The 23,824-nt window shown below is 42.2% G+C and overlaps 1 protein-coding gene across 7 annotated transcripts in view; it reads left to right on the forward strand.

The window, feature by feature from the left end:
• THADA (THADA armadillo repeat containing) overlaps window positions 1-23,824 on the forward strand; it is a 324,280-nt gene that overhangs the window by 267,546 nt on the left and 32,910 nt on the right. For 6 of the 7 annotated variants that reach the window (XM_034764451.1, XM_034764450.1, XM_034764454.1 and 3 more), the window contains 5 exons: window positions 4,191-4,603; window positions 5,162-5,283; window positions 11,741-11,813; window positions 13,549-13,693; window positions 20,159-20,290. In XM_034764451.1, coding sequence (XP_034620342.1) covers window positions 4,191-4,603; window positions 5,162-5,283; window positions 11,741-11,813; window positions 13,549-13,693; window positions 20,159-20,290 — 885 coding nt within the window. Of the gene's footprint in view, window positions 1-4,190; window positions 4,604-5,161; window positions 5,284-11,740; window positions 11,814-13,548; window positions 13,694-20,158; window positions 20,291-23,824 lie in introns of those variants that run through there. The other variant, XM_034764458.1, reaches the window with a different exon arrangement.

Raw genomic sequence — 23,824 nt, forward strand, 5'->3', positions numbered from 1 at the left:
CCCCCCCCCCCCCCCCCCCAAAAAAACAACTTCCTGGGTCATGTGATGTCAGGATCTAAGCTTTCATTTAAAAAAAATTGTTTGTTGTCCTTATGGTTGTAAAGAAAAGCTTGAAAATGTGACCCACACATAATCAATACTATGAGGGCTGCCTGAGCCTGCAGCCGGCCTTCAGTAGAGAGAAGAGAAGCCACCAGGTCTTGCATCCACATTCAGAGTAGACCAGGTACCTAGCCCCACTCTTGCCACTTTTTGGTGCAACTACCACCAAGCCACACTCTGTTGTGGCTGTGGGAACCCTCCATGTGGTAGTGTTTCAGAACTGACTAAGGGGAGAGCATGGAGTTTGGACCTGGTAAAACTGAGGGCAGTTCCACATTCGTCTTTCCTTCTACTCTCAGCAGTGGTGGTGGAGGAAAGGCATAGTTGACCAAGAGTGAGGTAGGCCATCCATTCCCAGCTATGATATAGACTGGAATATCTGTGACCACTAAGTTGTTAAATGGTTGGCTAATTAGCCAGTCTTCCATCTCAGAGATCCCTTACTATGTTCCACGTGGAGCGAGGCTAGGGGACACTCTGTCCAGGAAAGTGTCTGAGTTGTTTCTACATTTAGACTTGAATTTGTTTCCCATCCTTGATGGATGATGTATGCAAATAGCATAATTTGTCCCAATTATATTGTCATCATTTTACAGATAGGCATCTATCTCTTCCAAGAGATGTATGCTGCGTAGATTTTTGGTCCTTGAACATCTTCCCTGAGTTTGCTCCTCTACCTAGAATTTTTGCATCTATTGTCAAGACTCTGGGGATTGGTGTAACTAGGGGACTTGTGATATTTCTAATGGTCTGTCACAGCAGACAATGGATCATACATGGAGATATTCAATCCTTAGACTGATTCCAAAGGGCAAGAATAAATCTCTGGAGTTCTAGCCTTGTCTATGCAGAAGACCCAGAGCCTGAGTAACTGTAGATATAGATAGACAATGATGCTACTGTTCTGTGAGCTCCTGTTCCCCTATATCTTTTGTGTAGGGAATAAAACCACTAAGAACACACAAGTCTGGAGCATGCTCAGAGTCCACTTCATCTTTCAATGAGACACCCAACCAGTGATGCTCAAATCAAGATGACATTTAGGAATGGGTACAGAGAAGTTCCTAGAGACTTTAACTACTATCACTGTTAAGACCTGCATGAGTTCCCAAAGAGCTGATAACTGGTGGACCTGAAGGAAGTCTTACAAATAGATTATTTTTTAGTGTGGTATAATGGTATATTTCCTCATACAGTGTTAATAAATACATTTCACAATGATATAAATCACCAGTGTGTTGTTAGCTTTCAGAAAAGACTCACTTTATACCTCCTTATAATTAGGGCCCCACCAAATTAATGATTCATTTTGGTCAATTTCATGTTATCAGATGTTTACATCTGAAATGTCATGGTGTTGTAACTGTGAGGGTCCCGAACCAAAAAGCGAGCAGGGTGGGAGGGTCACAAGGCTACTGCAAGTGGGTCATGGGATTGCCACCCTCACTTCTGCCCTGCTACTGGCAGGGGCACTGCCTTCAGAGCTGGGCAGCTAGAGAGGAAGGATGCTGGCCAGGCACCCAGCTCTAAAGCCAGAGCCTCTGCCAGCAGCAGCATAGAAGTGAGGGTTGCAGGGTATGGGGGAGTTGTTACCATATGTCCGGTTTTCGGGGGCTGACAGCTGGAGCTATTTTACAAGTTTTTGTATTTCACCCATTTGAAATGATGGGCTCAATATTCATTGAAGGCTATTTCATAGTGGCTCCTGATTCTGACATAACCACATAATGTATCATTCCACACTTCCTAAGGAGTTGCCCTTTCCTCCTTTAAAAGAATTCAAATGCTGTTACTAACAGTATTTAGGTATTTCTATGGTTTTGGAAGGCTTCATAGGGCAGGGTGGTGTAAACGTGTACTATTTTTGAGCTCTCATTATGCAAACCATAATCATTCTTTCTGTCTTTATTGCCACACCACCTTGAGCTTTAATCCTGAGCTTTAAATCTGTCAAGTATCAGAGGGGTAGCCGTGTTAGTCTGGATCTGTAAAAAGCAACAAAGAGTCCTGTGGCACCTTATAGACTAACAGACATATTGGAGCATAAGCTTTCATGGGTGACGAAGTGGGTATTCACCCACGAAAGCTTATGCTCCAATATGTCTGTTAGTCTATAAGGTGCCACAGGACTCTTTGTTGCTTTAAATCTGTGTGATCTTATAAACAAAGCAGGAAGTGACTAGAAAACAACTTGAATGGGAGCTATCCAAGGAACACCTGAATGCTTCAGGAAGTGCTACTGGTGATTCAGCAGGTGCTATTCTTCCTTCCAAATTAGTACTGATACAGTGATGGTAGGGGACAGTGTGTTGCTGTAGCTGATGTGTTTCTGTTTAGTTGTAAATCCAGGGTCCTAACCAGTTCTAAAAATGTTGACTAGCTCTGTTAATTCCATTCTGCCATCCTTATTTCCCTCTGCAGTTTCAAATGAATAAGGGATTCTTCACTTCCTGGCTGGCTAGATGTGAGTAGATCACAAGTGAGAGGGAAAACACCTACCAGCATTGCTGTGGGAGATGCTAATATGTCCATGACTTCATGGAGCCTTCCCAAGATATTTTATGGAATTGGTGTTTTTCATTTAGAAATCCGATGTCCTTGGGTGAAGTAGTATCTATTTTCCCCATATACAGTAAATACATTAAAAGATTTTGAGGCATTCAGATACTACAATGACGGGAACCATGTTAATATTCTGTGGGAAAGGGGCAGTTCCTTCTCATCCCAGTCAAGTACTGAGGGTCACCTCATTTGCTCCTTGTTTGTACTTCCTCCTTCATTCTTGAGGCTCCTTGTTGCATCTGTCACCATCTGGGTTAAGGAGGACTCAACAGACTCCCTTTGCTGCTTGCAAACATCATTGCTTAGTCAGCCATGGGTGGTTCCTGTTCCCTCCTGCAGCAGCTGATCACCCGGACTATGCAGAATGTTTTTGTTTGTTTGGTATTTTAATAACAGAGACAGACGTTTACTTTGGTAATTAATGTGTTTATCGGTTTAGTCAAAAGTTTTGAGTTTGGCCAAAGAAAAGAGTTAAGCAGAAAAATAAATATTTCCATGAAAGCCTGGAAAAATTTCTTCATGCCGAGGTATAAAAACAAGAATATTTTCACTATATTGAGATAAGAGGTATTTATTTTTGTGGAGAAGAATTTTGGAGAGAATATGGAGCATTGTTGGTATCCTAAGGCAAAGCAAATATGCAAAGATATTACCAAGTGGGCCTGCAGTTCCTGTTTTAAGGTTTCCAATACTAACAGGACATTATATGAAACATGAAGAATTAGGTCCAAATTATCCAATCTCCCACCATACACAGGGAAGCCGGAAATCATCCAAATACAGAAAAAGTGTCTGGTATGTGTAGAAAAAGGAGAGAGATACCAGAATGGCATTATCCCCCTGCAACATGCAGTGTAAGCCTGATAGATGTTTGGCCCTGCATTTTTAAGGTATCAGAATAATTCCCCTCAAAATCGATGGGCATTTACTCCATAAACTAATGCTGTGCCTACAGCCTTGCAAAGTTATAATGAAAGCTTACTGACTAGGTGTAAAATCTGCTCACCCTGTTGTACCATGACAAACTCATATGTCCCTGAAAAAAATTACTTGCTTGAGCAAGGGGGCAAGTGGAATTTTGCACATCTAAAATACCATTGAGGACAGCTCTGAAGCAATCTGGGGACACAGACTCTCTAAATATGAGGCCTTTTTCAGTTTTGGAACCAAAATGCTTGAACTTGAAACTTTTTCTCATTTATCTGATTGGTTTATACTGTACAGTTGAGAGAGTTTAGTACTATATTATGACAGTTTATAAAAATGTTTATTTTATTTTTTGAGTTATTAGTCTGTAAACATAAATATATATGACAAGGCATCTGTAACAGTAATTTTATAATTCAGATCACTTCAAAGAAAAGAAGGAAAATAACTTTGTTTTCACTTTAATATCTGCATTTATGTTGTGGCCATTTTTTCAAACCTCAGGGTTTTTAATTACATAGAATCCTTTAGTTGTCAAGAATACATGTATAATATCAATTTGTATTTTTATTTATTTATTTTTTTACATTCTATTTCAGGAATAGAGTTATTTGGCTTTTGGGAGGAAATAAGTAGGGTTATGTCAGCTTCTGAGCTGATGACAGGTATCCACTACTTCTCTGCAGTACCAGGATTCACACACTATCTTCAGAGTATCACCAAACTTGTAATCTCTGTGCTCTCAGTGGCTGCAGATCCTGACTTCTCAAACAGTAGTTCACCTGTTGCAGAGCAAATGATGAATCCTTCTTCAATGGTAGTTCACTTGCTTCAATCTGACTTTCATGAAGTGCGTCTGCCAATGTTGGAATCAGTGCTGCTATGGTGGAAGCAGGTAAATTCTAAGCAGGCTACAGAGGAAAAGAGAAGCCCATTGTCCTTACTTTCTGATTTGGAGGTGACTCTTCTTAGGATGGCTATGAAAGAAAAGCATCCGGAATGTTTTTGTAAGGTAGGAGCCATTCAGTTTTCTCAAGATTTGAAATGTTTTCAGTAAATGTGTCTAATTCTTTTCAAAAAATGCTCCTGCTGTATTTTTGAGCATGACTTTTTTGTATTATATTCAGTATAACATGGGTCTCTTTCTCTTAATATTACCCAGGAATTTTACTTTGATTTTGTATAGAGAGTTAGAAGTCCATTTTCTTGCTTAAAAGTAAAACTTCCACTGCCTGATATTTATATCCTTATCACTTTTCTAGTCCTGCTTGGAAATCTGCATTTTTTCACCATGGTTTGCTGCCTGTATATTAATTCAACAATTTGTTAGAAGTGAATCTGTGCATTTGAGAATTAAATACAAAATATGTGGACTTGTATTTATTTTACATAAACTACAATATCATTTTGAAGCCCATTACCCAGTTACTATATATAGATAGGTATATAGATCAATACATCTAAAATATAATTGTGATAAATTCATTGCTGATAAAACAGAAAAAAAAAATGCAGCTGGCGTCACTGTTTTTTTACTTACCAGTATTTTGTTTGTGGATTATACATGCAGGCCCTAGAAATTCTTCATTGTATGGATCTCAGAAATGTGCTTCCAAGGACAGAAGATTCTATAAAAATGAATCCAAAAGAGTTCTTAAACTGGGCTATGAATATCATAAGTGCCTCTGACAGGTATAGTCTCCATCTTTGCATTTTACCAATCTATTAAAATATACATTGTTTGCAGTTTTAAATAAGTCTCTTCAGAATTGAAGGAATCTTTAATGTGGAAAGAAATAATTCAGTACTTCAGTAAACCCCAAACCTAAAAATACAATTAAAAAAAGGTTTTCTTTCTGTTTACAAAATTGGTGTTTCACAGAAGTGAGTGGTTATTACAGAGAGATAGGAAGTATGTGTGCTGTATTTTTGAAGGAGTGTATCTGGCTTTGAATTATCTAAAGCGGCCCCAGACCAGGAAGCGAACATTCTATAAATGAGTGAATAATAATCAATTGGGAATTAGCAAGATGCTGCAGCTGTCAGATGGTGGGACCAGTGTATATCATATGACACTTCCCAAATAGTAATCAGTGAACACCATGTCACGTACAATTACTTCTCCCCAAATGCACTCTGATTCACACTGGGTCTCTCACTCATTTGTGTAGATTAAAAAGGTTCTATTCTACAGTTTCACATCTGTGGATCTGCCTAGAAACTATCAAATTCTGTAGTTCACAACAGTATTGTTTGTAAGAAACTATACTGGTGATTTAAGATTTTTACTGGAATTGCAAGAATTGACAGGATTGCTCATGACTTTATTATCTAAAATAGGCCACCAAAAGATTTTAAAAGAGGGAAGGTTTAACCCAAAGGCTACTGGCATTCAGTTTTATTGCTGTGTTTTCACATTGGTCACTTGTTTTTATATAGATATATAGATAGATAGATATAGATCTGTATAATTATAATGGTAAATTCTGGCCATCAGGCAAATACTACTTTCAGATGTTTTCTGAATGAACTGGAATCCCATATACTTAAATACATGCCTACAGTTGAGTAGGTACAAGGCATATGAGTAGGTACAAACTGTCATGCTCTCTTCCTTTCATTAGCTTCTGAAAACATGTAAGATGCTTTCATGAAGCACTGTATGGTCTAGATATTTGGGGCTCATCTGAGCTGCACTGTCTTTGGCACATTACCCAATTTGGGTGGGGCAAATGTGTCTCAAAGCCAAGAGCCTTTAGGACTCTAAGGCTAGGTCTACACTACCCGCCTGAATCGGCGGGTAGAAATCGACCTCTCGGGGATCGATTTATCGCGTCCCGTTGGGACATGACAATCGATCCCCTAATTGACGCTCTTACTCCACCAGCGGAGGTGGGAGTAAGCGCCGTCGACAGGAAGCCGCGGAGGTCGATTTTGCCGCGGTCCTCACAGCGGGGTAAGTCGGCTGCGATATGTCGAATTCAGCTACGCTATTCACGTAGCTGAATTTGCGTATCTTAAATCGACTCCCCCCTGTAGTGTAGATGTAGCCTTAGGCTTTGGCTACACTTGAGAGTTACAGTGCACTAAAGCCGCCCCCCAGCACTGTAACTCACTCCCTGTCCACACTGGCAAGGCACGTACAGTGCTGTACCTCCGCGGCTGCAGCGCTGCAGGTACTCCACCTCCCCAAGAGGATTAGCAGCTGGTGCGGAGTGGCTGAGACGCTGGTGCTCCAGTGTAAACGGGGAGTTAGAGGCAGTGTTTCAGAAAGGACTGGAGAGAGGAATAGTCATGTTAACCGGTAACTCCGATACCACTGTGTAATAATTACTGGAATAGTCTAGCTTTTTAATGGCAAACACTGTAATTATTTGTTTCTCTCTGTCATTTCATAATATCTTCTTAGAATTGTAATTTTTTTCACAACTGTTTATATATTTTCATTATACTGATCCTATTAGCTTGCTACAGAATATGCAGATTGCTTAAAAGTTGTCAAAGTTTAAATGGATAAATTGAAGCAGAAAGCTTTTAAATTGAATACATGTCCTGAAACCAAGGTTGCATGGCTACCACTGTTGAATGAAATTGTTGAAGAACCTGACTATGGTTTTTCTTCGAGTGCAGGTCCATGGGTGCCATGCACCTAAGTCCGGATATTCTAACAAGCAGTATCCTTTAGCCTGCACATGCTCAGTAGATCTCCTTGTCACAACAGACAGTTGACTCTTGGAAATTATCCATCAACAATACTCCATTGAGTTCCTCTCCCTCTGCTCTCACAAAACCCTTTCCTGGTCCCCCTTCAGGAACCACTCTCTCTAGGTGACTCTTTATCAAGAGATGAACTCCCTCCTACAATGAGGGGCAATAGAACATATCTCACCTCAATATAAGGGAGAGAGTTCTATTCGCCGTATTTCCTAGTGTCCCAAAAAGACAGAGGATGGAGACCCATTCTGGACCTTCAGCAACTAAACATGTTTATTTGAAAGCTGAAATTCAAGGTGGTTATGTTAGCATTGATAATCCCCCTCCTTACAGGAGAGAATGTGGTTTGTGGCTCTCGACATGAAGGATCCATGCTTTCATGTAGGCATTTATCCCTCCCACAGAAGGTTCCTGCAGTTTATGGTGGGCCAAGAACATGTCTTATTCAGAGTCCTTCCATTTGGCTAGCAACAGCAGCCAGTGTATTTACAAAAGTTTTCTCTTTGGTGGGAGCCCATTATGAGACATCAGAGTTACAGTTTTCCCATGTCTGGATGATTGGCTCTTGGTAGGTCGACAGAGTTTCTGCTCCATCTTCTAGCAACTCTGGGCATCTGCATAAACAAAGAAAAGTCCATTTTATCACCCGCACAGATGATAAACTTCATTGGAGTAACACTGGGCTCTGTTTGTTTCTGTAAGAGTTTTCCTTCACACAGAATAGTTTCAGTTAATGAGCAGCCTGATTGCATGGATTACTCGCAGACCACGGACTACAGTCAGAATGTGGCCCTCGCTTTTTGCCATATGGCTTCATGCACTTATGTGATGTCATTCACCAGGCTTCATCTACGATGTCTACATGCCTGGCTCCGATCGATCTACGCACCAGACAAAGATCACATCAACTCTAGTATGACTGTTCCTGCCAGAGTCATCACCTCCTTCATGTGGTGTCCGAACCTGGGGAGAGTGAGAATGGGCATTCCCTTCAACAGTGCCACTGCCACCATCATAACAGACGCTTCCCTTCTGAGTGAGGTGCTCACCTGAACAATCACACTGCACAATGTACAGGGACCCTTGGGAGGCCAGACTGCACATCAGCATAGTAGAACTGAGGGCAGAATGCCTGGCTTGCAGAGCCTTTCTCCCACTTATACGTTCATTCCATATCCAAGTGATGTCAGACATCACCTCAGTCTTTCGCATAAACTAATGAACAAGATCTCTTCCCCGTTGCCTGGAAGCAGTTAGGCTTTGGAACTGGTGAATCAGAAATGGCATCACTATTGTAGCCACATTCCTCCCAGGTGCTCAGTACTCTTCGGCAGACAATGTGAGCAGGCACTTTTCTGCAGACCACAAGTGGGAGATTCATGACTGTCCTGAGTGAAATATTCAGTGGGCTATATCTCAATGAGATTTCTTTGCATCCCAAATGAACAGAAGCTTCCCTCGTACTGCTCCTGAGGAGCTATTGGCCACAACTCCCAGGGTGACGCTCTCCTTTTGTCATGGACAACCAATCTCAGCTATGCCTTTCCTCCCTTTCTCCTGCTACCAAAGGTCCTGAGAAAGATCTGATACGATAGGGCCAGAGTCATTTGCCTAGCTCCCAGTTGGCCCAAGCAGCTTTGATGCCCAGAACTCTTGAAAACATCAGCCTCCCCTCCCCCAAGCAGAATCTGCCCCTTCCTGGACCTCCTAACTCAGAAGTGGGGGCAGAATCAGACACCCCCAGTCTGGACTCCCGCCATCTCATAGCCTGGTCATCAGAAATAGAACGCCCCTGTTCGGCACCCATTCAGGCTATCCTTACACAAAGTAGGAAATATTCAACTAGGACCTGCTACCTAGCTAAATGGAGACGTTTCTCTACCTGGGTGCAGCATAATCAACCTTCTCCAGGCACTGCACATACTCTGGTTGTTTTAGGTTATCTCCTGTCTCCAAAAACTCAGGCCTTTCCATTAGTGAGCTGCAAGTCCATCTTGCAGCGATTAGTGCCAGAAGACATTCTGTTTTCACCACCCAGTGAAGATTCATGAGGGGCCTAATCAGGACCATTCCACCAGTGGTCAAACCTACATTTCAATGGAACCTCAATCTTGTCCTGTCAGCACTCATCAGACCACTGTTTGAACCCTTGGTGACATGCTTCATGTCTCACCTGGTCATGAAAGTTTCATTTTTAGTTGCTAGAGAGACAAGGTGGGTGAGGTAATATCTTTTATTGGACCAACTTCTGTTGGTGAGAGGGACAAGCTTTTGAGCCACACAGAACTCTTCTTCAGGTCTGGGAAAGGTACTCCCAGCATCACAGCAAAATGTAATGTGGAGCAGATTGTTTAGCAAAAGCACTTAGCATATATTGTAAGGGAACATTCAAGGTAGAGTGACCCATTAACACCTCTGCGGCCCTTGGACAAAAAGAGTGGGTTAGTGGGTTAAAGATTGTTGTAATAAGCCATAAATCCAATGTCTCTGTTCAAGTCATGATTTTTAGTGTCTAGCAGAGAAATGAATGTAAGCTCCCAAGTTTGTCTTTTGAAAGTGTTGTGCAAGTTTTCTCTGAGGATGATACTAATAGGTCAGATGCTGCGAGTATCTTTCCCAGACCTGCAGAAGATCTCTTTGTGGCTCAGAAGCTTGTCTCTCTCACCAACAGAAGTTGGTCCAATAAAAGATATTACCTCCCCCAGCTTGTCTCTCTAAAATCCTGGGACTGACAGGTCCACAACACACTGCATAATACAACAATTTTTAGTTGCTATCACTTCAGCCAGGAGGGATGAGTGAATTGGGAGCTCTTGTGGCAGACTCTTTTTAGATGGTTTTTCACAGGGAAAATGTATCCCTTCATCTCCATCCTAAGTTCCTCCCCAAGGTTATCTCTGAATTCCATGTCAACTAGAATATCCAATTATCTGTCCCTTATCGAAAATCCCACACTTTTGCTAAAGAGAATAAACTTCTTTTCCTCAATCTCAGACGTGCCCTGGCATTCTATCTGCAAAGGACTAAACCTATAAGAAAATCACCAAGACTTTTTCTTGTCATAGCAGAAAGATCATGAGGTCAAGCAATATCCACAGCAGAGGCCTGAACTGGCGCGTAATGTCTAGCGAACGTGTGGATGGTGCTCCAGGATTCAGCCGTGGGAACTGCAGTACTGCAAGCATCTTTGCTGCCAACTCCCCTCCACCTCTTACTCCAGTCTGAGCACTGCTTGTCAATCACCAACATGTGGAATACACATAGGGACCAGCACTTGAAGAAGAAATGGAGATTATTTACTTGTAACTGGAAGTTCTTTGAGATGTGTGGTCCCTGTCAGTATTCCGCTATCTGCCCTCCATCACTTCTGCTTTGGACCCTATTGGATTCTTGGTCAGAAGAGGAATTGGAGAGGCATAGGTCCACGTTGCCTCTTGTGCCCTTGGTCGGGACAAGGAGATCTACTGTGCATGTGCAGGCCAACGGACACTGATTATTAGAACTTCCGGACTTGGGCGCATGGCGCACATGTGAAGCCACATGTGAAATACAGATAGGGACTACACATCTCACAGAACTCCCAGTTACAGGTAAGTAACCTCCATTTATGCCTACACTAACCTTTTTCCCCTTAAATTTCCATTATTCTACTCTCACTGTTGCAACTCTACCAATGCAATCAATAGTGAAAGCAATTGTCAAGACTAACTGCCAGCATTTCAACTATGGTGCCATCTAACCATATTAGTGGACTTTGTGATTAAAATTCAGGCAGTTGACCTACATCAGCACTTCCACCATTTCTAGCGCTCGCGGAAGAGCAATGATAGGACTCTTCAAGAAAACTGCTGGCGTAGACAAAACTTTAAAAGGTCTGTGCTTCATTTATCACTTGAAAGAGCATGAAAGAATACTACTGTCTTTGTATGTTGACTTGGAATCTGCATATGTATGTGTTATGTATACTCTAAAGAAAGTGGCTAGATAGGAAGAAAATCGGTTCTAGGGAAGTTGAAAGAACAGTTTATGTCCATTTGCATATTAACTTTAAACGCAACAAAAATTGAGAACTGTAAAGACCATTGTGTGCTCAGTTTGTAATCTAACCTTTAAAAAAACCTATTTGAACATGACGAATACCTGATGTATCATGATACAGGCAGGTTTATATTCATGAAACACAAATCCTCATGACTAAACCAAAAAAACAAATGTTATTTCTCATCTGGATGTGTGTTCAGGTGCTGAACATTCATAACAGATTAGATTGGGTTGGGTTTCAAGCTGGCTGCAGCTAGCAGTGTATAATGTGTTCAGCAAGTGAGAAGGTATTTTAATATTTGCTGCCAGTGATGATTACCAAGTGTTTTTAGATGTGAGGCTATGGCAAAATGTACTGTATTTTTATGATGTGTTCTTTACCTTATTTTTACAGCATTAAAGTTCAAAGTGTCGCTCTCAAATTAGCCTCAAAGTTGGTCACCCATTTTGTACAGAATTGCCAAGAGGTAAGGAGATTTGTTTCTCAATCCCAAGCATATTGCTTTTTAATGTTTTGTTAGTTTGTTTTATTGTGATAGAAGGGATGAATGGTTTTTCTTAGACAGAAATCCCTTTAACGCCCTTTTGGTTTAATTGTGCCTGTAGTGTTAGTTGCTCTTTGTTATGTTAGTGTGTCTCTCCCTCTGTACACACTTCCACATTATGAACTGGAAGCCATATCAGCATCATTTTAATATTTCAGTCTCTCAGTAAGTTTAATTTGAATACATAAAACACATCTTTTAAGTGCTAGTGGATTCAATGTGCATCTGACTTCTGATTTCTCCTTTTATGGTCAATTTATTGTCCTCATTAATAGTCACTCTGCCTTGGAGAGAAAAATAATAATTAACATGCATATCCATAACATGAATCCAGTAATCATCCACGTAGCTCAAAGTATATTGTATTTCTGGGAAATGAATATTGAGACTCAAACTTAGGGGAAAAAGGGAAATGCAAAGCTTTGACTGCTGCCCTTTCCATCCCCAGCATATGCAATATCACCTGCTGTATGCCTAAAACCTTGAGTCATATTGTAGGAACAGCAGGTGAAGCTATGTACAGAGATGCAGACTTAATTGCCTTTTAATATTGGTGTTTAAAATATTAGAGAGGGGTAACGCATAATGTTATCTACCCTTGTAAATATTTTAAATTTGTAAACTGTAGACTATACAAATACAGATTATTAACCCAGAAGTTTTACTTCCATTTTGAATTGGTAATTTGCAAATCCATTAATATATAAAGAACAGTGTTATTGGAGATATTAATGTCTGTCAGATGTCCATGCGTGTAAATACATGTGCAGATAAATAGATAGATATAGATTTTGGGTTATTTTTAAAACGTATTGAAATACCACCATTTTTGCATTGTAAAAATGTTCCATGTACAGTAATTGCTTTTCTAAATGGAAAACTTCTAAAAAATATATCAGAATACCCGGCAGAAGTGGTCTATACTGTGTGCTAATGGCCTGCAGTGTCTCATTTAATAAAAAAAAGTAGAATTGAAACAATTACTTATTTTTTGCATCCTCTTAGCTTAAAAAATGGCAGAATGTACATTTTTCAGATTTTGAAATACACTTCTACCTCGATATAATGCGACCTGATATAACACAAATTCGGATATAATGCGGTAAAGCAGTGCTCCGGGGGGGTGGGGCTGCGCACTCCGGTGGATCAAAGCAAATTCGATATAACGCAGGTTCACTGGTAACACAATACGATTTTTTGGCTCCCAAGGACAGCGTTATATCGAGGTAGAGGTGTATTAAATAACTGTGTAAACCTCATTTCACAGGAGTTTGCCAAGTTTAAATCTGGAATATATTGTTACAATGAAATTTATGATGAACCTTGAAAAAAGAAGCTTATAGTGGAACTGTTGGCACAACCCAACCTATAGCAATGCTGACAAGAATTGCTATGATAATCAGTGTAAATCATGGAGTCTTAAAACTGTTACCTATATATGGAGTGTTTTATATTCATTACTAAAGCATGATGAGTGATTTGCATCTATTTAAGTTGTTCTTTTTATTTGATTTGCATTCAGTGGCTCATTATTGGCAGGGAGGACTTGGGCTGCTGCTTTAGAAAAAAGTTAATTTAACAGTTTGTGGTTTAGTGTTATCCAGAATCCATTCTAAATTGTATTATAAAATACTCACATGCATTTCTGTGCTTTCAGATTATAGAATCCGAAATGAGACAGTGGATTCAGTTAGTAACTTCTTGTTGTGGAGATGAGGAACAAACAGATATACGATTGGCAGCTGCAGAAGTCCTCATAAATATTACACCACTTTTCCTGACCAATCAGAAACTTATCCTTGGTGAGTAAATTTCTAGGATTAAGCACCAATATTCTCATGGAACACTTTAGAGACTGGAATAAATGAAACTCAACAGCACATGATATTTTATATATTGAATGTGTTTTAATCATGTCAATCAGTTATTTTGAAAGACTTAAAAGGGTATCATGCCCTTTAAATTGACCCTTTCAATATTGGAACCGCTGATTGCGTGTTTCAGCTTATTGAATTAATGTGGAACAATAATTTACTAGAGGGCTCTTTAGTGTAGCAGAAAAAGACATGGCTGAAAGTTGAAACTGTGAAAATTCAGTTAACCACCGGCACACCTTACAAAGAGATGTGAATTTTCCATTACTTGAAATTTTGAAATCAAGATTGGATGTCTTTTTTAAAAATATGCTCTAGTTCAACCACAGGTTATAGCATTCAAAGCAGGAATTACTAGATGAAGTTCTATCGTCTGTGTTAATCAGGAAATCCCTTCTGACCTCAAAATCTATGGGTGGAATCCTGGCCTCACTGAAGTCAATGGTAAGATTTCCATTGACTTCATTGAATCAGGATTTCACTTTAGGAATCTGTGAGCATGGAGAAGCCTGCAACGTCAGCCATTCCTTTGCTACTTTATTTATCTGGTTGTATTAAAGTAGCTGGAAAAGTTTTGAGCCCACAAATTAGTGCATGAACATCTCTGAAAATATTTTTGTTTTTGCCCCATATTTGGTTCCTCCTATAAAATACTGTTGTTACCATGTAGAAAGAGAGAAGAGAATGAGAATGACTCTCTAGCATGTTGATTAGGGTGATTACCTGGGAGGGGGGACATCCAGGTTCCAGCTCCTGCTCCAGTCCCTGAATATTTAGCATGGAAAGTGGAACAGCTTCAATGGGAGAGATTGAGAGATCCACCCCACAATATCCCATAGCAAAGGCTGCAAGTTTGTCATGGAAGTCATGGATTCCGTGACTTTCCGTGACCTCTGTGACTGCTGCAGTGGCTGGTGCACCTGGCTCAGGGGCAACTCAGGCAGCCCCTGTGCCAGGTGCAGTGGCCGCTGCTGGGGCGGTCTTGGGCGACCGCCACCACCCCCTGCAGCAGAGTTTGGGTGTGGGAGCGGGTAGGGGCACGGGACGGGGTGAGGTGGGCTCTATGGCGAGGTGGGCTCTGTGGCAGTCTTGGGCCACCGCCACCACCCCCTGCAGCTGAGTTTGGGTGTGGGAGGGGGTAGGTGGCTGGGCAATGGGACGGGCTCTGGGCGTCGCTTAGCCCAGCAGTGAGGCTTCCTGGAAGAGGCGACATTCCCCTCGCTCACCTGCTAGGTGGAGGTGTGGCCAGGCAGCTCTGCGCACTGCCTCCGCCTGCAGGCACCTCCCCTCAGCTCCCATTGGCTGTGGTTCCCGGCCAATGGGAGCTGCAAAGCCGTGGTCTGGACGGAGGCAACACGCAGAGCTGCCTGGCCACGCCTCCACCTAGCAGCTGAGCGAGGGGGATGTTTCCGCTTCCAGGGAGTCCCCCAGGTAAGCGCCGCCCAGAGCCCGTCCCATTCCCCAACCCCTACCCCCTCCCACACCCAAACTCTGCTGCAGGGGGTGGGGGCGGTGGCCCAAGACTGCCACAGAGCCCACCTCACCCCGTCCCGTGCCCCTACCCGCTCCCACACCCAAACTCTGCTGCTGCTGGGGAGCGGGGAGAGGCAAGGAGCCAGTTAGGGAGCCTGCCAGCCCCACCAACCCCCTCCCCCAGCACCAGCGTGGGTCCCGATCCGCACGCCACTGCCCGCCCCCCTCCAGCACCCAGCCGCCCTCCATTAGCACCAGTGGCACCCATTGACAGTGCCACCCTCTTCCCCCCCACAAGTTTTAGTCATGGGTATTTTTAGTAAAAGTCATGGACAGGTCACGGGCCATTAATTTTTGTATATTGCCCGTGCCCTAACCATGACTTTTACTAAAAATACCTGTGACTAAAACATAGTGTTACCCAAAGCCCAGTGGTTAGGGTAGTCCCCTGCAATATTGAAGACACAAGTTCAAATCCTTACTCCAAATCAGGCAGAATAGGGACTTAAACCTGGATCTCCTACATCTCCAAGGAGTGCTATAATGACAATGCTATAAGGCAGAGGCTGTTTTGTGAATGGCTCCTAAGTCCCCTTGTGAATATAGCCCCCCCCCCCCAAAAAAAAAAAATTTGGGACAAAAATATTTGGTGAATTTACAAATCATTTTTGGATGACCCCAAACTGCATATTTCTATAAATAAACTCTTAATCCAAAAATTTTTGCCCAGCTTTAGTTAAGGATCTATAAAATAGATATTGTTTATCCATTGCACATTAGTCTGTCATCTAAAAGCTATCATCCCTGATCGCGTGTCTACAACAGGATGGCGGGGATATGCAATGAAGATTGTATTGGTCTGGCTTGGCTTCAAAGTTCTTTAAATAAATAAATGGTTGGGAGAGAGTGAAGTTAGTGCTTACAGAAAAGGGTGCCACACTGACAGTCCTGAAAATCTATATTCTTTAGTGATACACAAAACAGACACAGCATAAATAGTAGCATTGCCAATTTTCTCTCACAAACAAGCCAAAGTGAGGTGGGTGAGAGGTGAATCTGATCTCCATGCCCAGACTTTCTTTGGCCTTTCTGCTTAGATTTCCAGCAGTGCTGCCAACTTTCATGGTGGTGAGTTTTGTGTGCTGTGAACACAGGTGTCCTTAGAACTGGACTTATACCATCAACTCCTTTTACTCAAGTCACAAAGCAGCCTTCAGATGATAGCTATTTTCACTTGCTGCTGAAATGGATTTGAATAAATGATTCTTAGTTGACACTCTATATCTCATTGCTACTTCTCTGAGCCTGGCAGTGTCTTGAATCCTGTTTTTTGCCCTTTGTCCCTCTAGCCCCTACTTTATTGTACACCTTCTTAAAGACTTCTTTTAGTTGTTTTTCCTGGTACAGCTCCACCCTCCTGCCCCTCAGCATTTAAGTTACTTACACTGCTATTTCTCTCACTTTTTAATTTATCTATAAGGACATAGGCGTTATCATACTGGTGCAGAATGTGGGTCCGGCATGCAGCCTCCACCAGTGACCAGTAGCTCGTGGTTCAGATGAAAGTGATAAATTTCCATAATGTGTCTAGTCATCTGTGCAGTGTTGTGCATAGGAGGTGGGAGAAAGAAATTCCACCTTGACCTTCTCAAACGATCAGCTTGGACCCTCAACATGAAGTGTGTGGGTATCCTAGCTAGTTGTAGTATGTCATCTCTTGCCTTGGCCTAACCGGAAACTTTTAGACTCTGGCTGTTAAATTGTTTAACATAATATACAACATAATAAAATGATGTGAGAGCTGGATGGTGGGGTTTGATCAGATAATAAACAAACTTACTCAACCCATTAAGAACATATGAAGAGTATATGTATTCCATATGTTTGATAACATATACAGAGCCTTTGAAAGCTTAGCTTTGATGTAATGCCAACTTTGCATTGACTCATAGACTTTCAAGGTACATTAATTTTGAAAGAAAGTGAGAATAGAAATTAACATATTTTTGCTTAATATATAAAATGAACATATCTTGTTTTCTGAGATGTCGGACGAGCTAAAAATGGGACAATAAACTATTTGTTTGGAAACGTGTCTGTTAAATGGTATTGATACCATTTAGCTAGGCTAAATCTATGCTAATCCTTTGGTACCAGGTAGATGCAGCATTTATGTATTGTGCCTGAGATTATCACATTTGGAAATCTTGACTCCTAGAACCAAAGTTAGAGCTAATATAAAATGAGGGAGACTGGGGTGTTTGAATGACTGGTACTGGAATATTGAAGTTTTCATCTCTGTCACTGGTAGGAACTGGGCTACAGTTAGCAGTGATCAAAATTTTCCTATCTGGTGTCTGTTAAGTAGCAATGTGAAATGAGTCAGTAATTCCAGTCCTTTTCTGGCAGATGTGTCCCACTTGAAGCCAAAATTGGCATTAATTGGCACCCTGGTTAATAGTCTTATCAACGAGGCCAAGGCCTGAAGAGTAGGCATTCTGACCTAGCATTTCTTCCCAAGAAGAGGGCCCAAGCAGGCCTGAGTTAAGACAGGAGGAGGGTCTGTTCATCCTGAATGTTTTCTAGAGAGCGGGCAGTCTGGCATCTTTCACAAACACTAAATGTATCACACACAAAAATGATACCAAGTAAAGGGCCTGATTCTGCTGTCAGTTACACAGGTGTCAATCAGGAGCCACTCTCTTGAAGATTGTGGAGCTGCGCTTGTGTGAAACTTGTGTAAAGGAGAGGTTGGCAATTTATTCCTGATTCTACTATCAGTTTGTTCAATGGCTGATGTTCTAAGATAGATGTTAAAAAAAGCTAATAATAAACAACTTCAGCCAATCAGAGAAATAAATACAAGAAAATATTTCTTAGAGGGAAACGGATTGTAGTACTCAAGGGAATGATCGGGACTCTCCTCTCTGCCTTTGCTTAGTGTTGCCTGAGGAGTCAAGAAAAGAAGCCTTTCCAGAGAGACCATTTTCAGTTTTGCCACATCTCTTTTGGGAACACTGTAAGAACTTGTTTACACAGGGAAATTGGCTGGCATAGTTATAGCAGAATAATCATTCCACTATAGCTGTTCTGGTGCAACGCGTTTCCCCCGCCCCCTTGTGTGGAAACTATTCCAGAATAAAAGTGCCTTGATTCTAGAGTTATTAAAGTGGAGTTATTATTCTGAAATAGAGTCTCCAAGTGTGTGTATGCGAGGGAAGCTATACTGAAATAGCTCTAGTAGAATAATTATTCTGATACAGTATTGCAGCCAGTTTCCCTGTCTAATCACACAAACCCAAATACCCTTGCCCTGCCTCACCCCTTCCCCGAGGCCCTGCCCCTTCACCAAAGCCAGGCCCACTCACTCCATCCCCCCTTCCTCTGTCGCACGCTGTCCCCCACCTTCACTCACTTTCACCTGGCTGGGCCAGGGAGTTGGGGTGCAGGAGGGGGTGCGGGCTCTGGGCGAGCCGAGAGGTTCAGAGTGTGGGAGGGGGCTCCCGGCTGAGCCTGGAGCAGAGGGTTGGGGTGCAGGCTCTGGGAGGGAGTTTGGGTGCGAGAGGGGGCTCAGGGCTGGGGGAGGGGTTGGGGTGTAGGAGGGGGTTTGGGGTGCTGGCTCTGGGAGGGGACTCAGGGCTGGGGCAGGGGGTTGGGGTGCAGGCTCCGGCCGGGCGGCACTTATCTTGGGCAGCTCCCGGTTGGCGGTGCAGTGAGGCTAAGGCAGACTCCCTGCCTGCTCTGGCCCCACATCTCTCCCGGAAACGGCCAGCATGTCCCTGCGGCCCATGGGGGAGGGGCCAGGAGGCGCCACATCCTGCCCCTGCCTGCAGGCACCACCCCCTCAGCTCCCATTGGCCGCAGTTCCTGGCCAATGGGAGCTGTGGAGTTGGTGCTTGGGGTGGGGGGCAGCGAATGGAGCCCCCTTTTCCCCCCAGTGGCCACAGGGATATGCTAGCCCCTTCCGGGAGAGGCACAGGGCCAGAGCAGGCAGGTAGCCTGCCTTAGCCCTGCTGTGCTAGCCCAATTCCGAGAGACTCCTGGCAAAACCTGGAGTGTTGGCAACACTACTGGCTACAGAAGACCTAAGAATCTCCCACTACGTGCAAGCAATAACATGGGCTTAACTCTCCACCTAAACCTCCATCACACAAACCTCTGAGGGAGAACCTGACAGAAAAGTGCTTTCCCCTACAGCAATGTGGTAGAAATAAACCTAGGCAACCACTGCATTGCTCCCCAATCTCCAGAGTGTAATCTGTGATATGGCGTGGTCAGCAGTTAGTCATTTTTTCAAGAGAAGTCCTAGTATATTCTCTTTATCATCAATGATATTCACAACCTGAGCAATACATTCAGCTGAGGTGCTCCAGAGAGCAGTACCATCAAGCAAGCTTTCTTAATACAGCCACTTAGTGTCAACCCAACATACTGCTGTTCCCCAGACACCTCCAGACAGAACCTCCAGCCAAAAGTCATTACTTCAGGGACCTGTTGGATCCTCACCTGCACATTAGCAGCACTCTACTAATGCCCAGCAAGAATTCCACACTCACAGGAACTGCAGAAATTTCAGAGCATTAGCGGTTACCCAAGAGTATCCCAGTATTGGCTTGATGCTGAAGATGGTCTTCCCTCTCACCAGCTACCTACTCCTAGGACCAGACAGGGCCAACCATCAAGGGGAGATAAAAGAGAAGAAAAGGTGGGAAAAATAGGTTGGCTGTTCAGACTTCAGCATTATAGAGCAAACAGCATTGCCACAAGTCCTCCTCTTTTCTCCCCTTCACCCCCTTTTTTTTGTGCGTGTTTCATTAAATTTTGTCATTTTTAGATGTGAGAATAAATATTTCTGTAACTGTTCTGATTTATCTGTAAGAAGCAAAATTCTAAATGCCTTGCCTCTTTGTAAATGTTCAGGTCTCTCCAGTACACTCGCCATGTGGAAATGCGTAGTTCTGCTGTTGCAGAGTGAAGAGCTGATAGTAAGGGATACAGCTGCTGATGTCATAAGGGTGGCCCAGTCTCAAAGCAATATCTGTAACAAAACAGGTACAGTTTGATAATTTTTCTGTTGACTTGGACATTACTGGGTATTTGAGAGAAGAAAATATTTCCCTTTTCAGCACAAAGGGCAGTGCTTTAATGCTTAATAATTGTAAAGTGACTCTCACATCTCTTATCACAGTGTGACATCACATACTGTAGAAGAAAATGGTCAATTATGGAGGTTTAACATCCACATTTTTTATTTTTTACATTTCTTGGTATAATGTGAATATAGTTAGGTGTTTTTTTAGGATAGACTGCTACAGTACTTAGAGATGGCTCTTCCTGGTATACTCTGGTATAAGTAGTAATTTTGGAAATCCTGATCCATTTATATTAAATCATAACTGGAGATAAGGAATGGAAAAGGCTACTTAGACCCCAGGGCAGTACAGCCAAAATACTCTAACAAGAGATGGCAGGGGACTGGGAAACAATGCTCCTGAGCTCTATTCCTGTCTTAGCTACTGATTCATTGGTGGGACCCTGGGAAGAGCCCCCTCACGTGATCACTTCCCAGACTGCTGTGAAGGGAGCCAGCTGCTGAACCTGCAGTGTTTTAAGCACACAGAGTCTGAATGGAGCCTAGCCACTGCTGCTGTTTGTTAGGGCCTCTGGACACATTTTTAGAGTGTGAATCTTTGGTCTGGCACCTTCTCCTGAAAGCTGTGACCATGTGGCCCCCTGCCCAGTCCCTAGACCAGTGCTGACTGCTCATACTCCCCCTGTAGCTTCAAAATACCTTCTCCCAGAAGTTTCCTCACCAATACAAAAGCATTTGATGGGCTGGGGTCAGAGTCATATGGGGCCATCCATCCATCCCCTTCTCCTCTTCTGCCCCATGCTTCCTATGTGTATGTCTGAGTCTTCCTTCTGTGATTCCTTTTAAAACTCCTTTGTTGCCTCTGTCCCTTCGTCTTGCTGCTCCTAACTTTCCACTCTCTTCTCTTCCCCTTCCCCTGCATACAAATAGAAACTATCTTCTCTCAGGTCCAGCAAACCTTCTTAACATGTCTATTGCCTGGTAACTAAAGCACAGTCACTAAAGTTAAGTACTCGCCACTGTCCCTAGGGCTGCGTATGTGCTAGGTCCTACCTGACCATGATGGATACACATATAGAGGCATTCCATAATACAGCAATTACTTCATAATAGCAACCAGAATTTATAAATCGTATATAGATTCCCCAAATCATCACAGGTCCCTTATGTTCTCTCTGCCTCAGTTTGCTCATTTGTACTATGTTTATTAGTTTACAAAAAAAGCTCAAAGACTATTATTAGCTTTAACTAAGCTTGAATCTTATTCCATAGATCTTGGATGGTATCTTACATTATTTTGACTAATCCTGTTTCTTTGGCATCATATCTTACAATGGAAATGAAAGTAATTGAGCATGAAAGTTTAATTTCTGTATAGATCAGAATGAGAAATGGGTGGCAAGCATTCTGTTTTCATACATTTTGTGATTTTTCAGGTCCTGCAATGGAAAGCTGTTCAGGTCCTGCAATGAAAGCTTTTAAAGCTTATTGTTATACTTGTAATGTTTCTTCTTCTCCAAAAACACTAGTTAACGTGAGTGATTACGGCTTCTTATATTTTCAGTTTAAAGAGACATCTGTTTGTTTAGTTCATCAAGCCTTGCTCCAGCTCTAAAACCCAGTGTATTATTCCCTGGAGATTGATATAGCTGCAATGTCTAGCATTTCTTGCTGACCCTGTAAGACATATAATTGATGTCATTTTGCCAATAGAAGCCTAAATGGAAAGAATGTCAACAGGATTTCCCATTTATTAGAATACTGTGCCTATCTACCATGGTTATACAAAAGTCACCATACTGAAATCCCTCTTTTTTATTATTTTTTCAAATTGTCAGAAATCTGGCTGTTTGGTGCTGGCAATGCCAACCACCATCCCTACCTTCTTTTTTTGTGAACATCACTAGTACCAGCATTTTGCACAATCACCTGCTCTGAGTTTACTTTTTTTGTGGACATATTTAAGCATCCTGTGAAGAGACAGTGCTGGAACTCTTTAACAGGACAGCTTCTCCTTTAATGTTTGATTAATGTAATATATCCAAGGAGGCTATTCATGGCATGATAGCTATTCCTGAAGGTTCATATAAGGTTCAAACTGATCCCGTTTTTCCCTACCAAAGAGTACAGTAGTGGGGAGTGTGTGTCTCTGTATAGAATCATAGAATTGTAGGACTTGAGGGGACCTCAAGAGTTCATCTAGTCCAGTCCCCTGCACTCATGGCAGGACTAAGTATTATCTAGACCATCCCTGACAGGTGTTTGTCTAACCTGCTCTTAAAAATCTCTAATGATGGAGATTCCACAACCTCCCTAGGCAATTTATTCCATTGCTTACCACCCTGACAGGAAGTTTTTCCTAATGTCCAACCTCAACCAGCTGTGTTGCAATTTAAGCCCATTGCTGCTTCTTCTATCCACAATGATTAAGAATATTTTTTCTCCCTCCTCTTTGTAATAACTTTTTATGTACTTGAAAACTCTTTTATTGTCCCCTCTCCATCTTCTCTTCCCCAGACTAAACAAACCCAATTTTTTCAGTCTTCCCTCATAGGTCATCTTTTCTGGATCTTTAATCATTTTTGTTGCTCTTCTATGGACTTTCTCCAATTTGTTCACATCTTTTCTAAAATGTGGTGCCCAGAACTGGACACAATACTCCAGTTGAGGCCTAATCAGCACGGAGTAGAGCAGAATTACTTCTTGTGTCTTGCTTGCAACACTCCTGTTAATACATCCCAGAAGGATATTTGCTTTTTTTGTAACAGTGTACATTGTCGACTCATATTTAACTTCTGATCCACTATGACCCCCGAGATCCTTTTCTACAGCACTCTTTACTAGACAGTCATTTCCCATTTTGTATATGTGCAACTGATTGTTCCTTCCTAAGTGGAGTACTTTGTATGTGTCCTTATTGAATTGCATCCTGTTTACTTCAGACCATTCCTCCAGTTTGTCCAAATCATTTTGAATTTTAATCCTATCCTACAAAGCACTTGCAATCTCTCCCAGCTTGGTGTCATCTGCAAACTTTATAAGTGTACTCTCTCTGTCATTATACAAATCATTGATGAAGATATTGAACAGAATTGGACCCAGAACTGATCCTGCGGGACACCACTCAATATGCCCTTCCAGCTTGACTGTGAACCACTGATAACTACTCTATGGGAACAGTTTTCCAACCAGTATGAACCCACCTTATAGTAGCTCCATCTAGGTTGCATGTATCAAGATAGAGCTAATCTTAACTTTGACTCTGCTTCTACCAGATGAGATATTTGAAATTTGAGTCTACATATTAGTAGCAAATTATGAGATTGGTTGGTTGGGACATGCATATAACAGTTATGGTGCACTTTCCCATATTTTCTGCCACATTAGTGATGTCTGTGTTACCCCACACGTGTGGGCTGGTGTGAGACCATATGTACCTCTTTTAGGTTATGCATTATGTTTCTCGAATAATGAGATCAGAGGTAAATGATCTT

The sequence above is a fragment of the Trachemys scripta genome, chromosome 3 (genome assembly GCF_013100865.1).
Source record: "Trachemys scripta elegans isolate TJP31775 chromosome 3, CAS_Tse_1.0, whole genome shotgun sequence".
NCBI classification, from domain to species: domain Eukaryota; kingdom Metazoa; phylum Chordata; order Testudines; family Emydidae; genus Trachemys; species Trachemys scripta.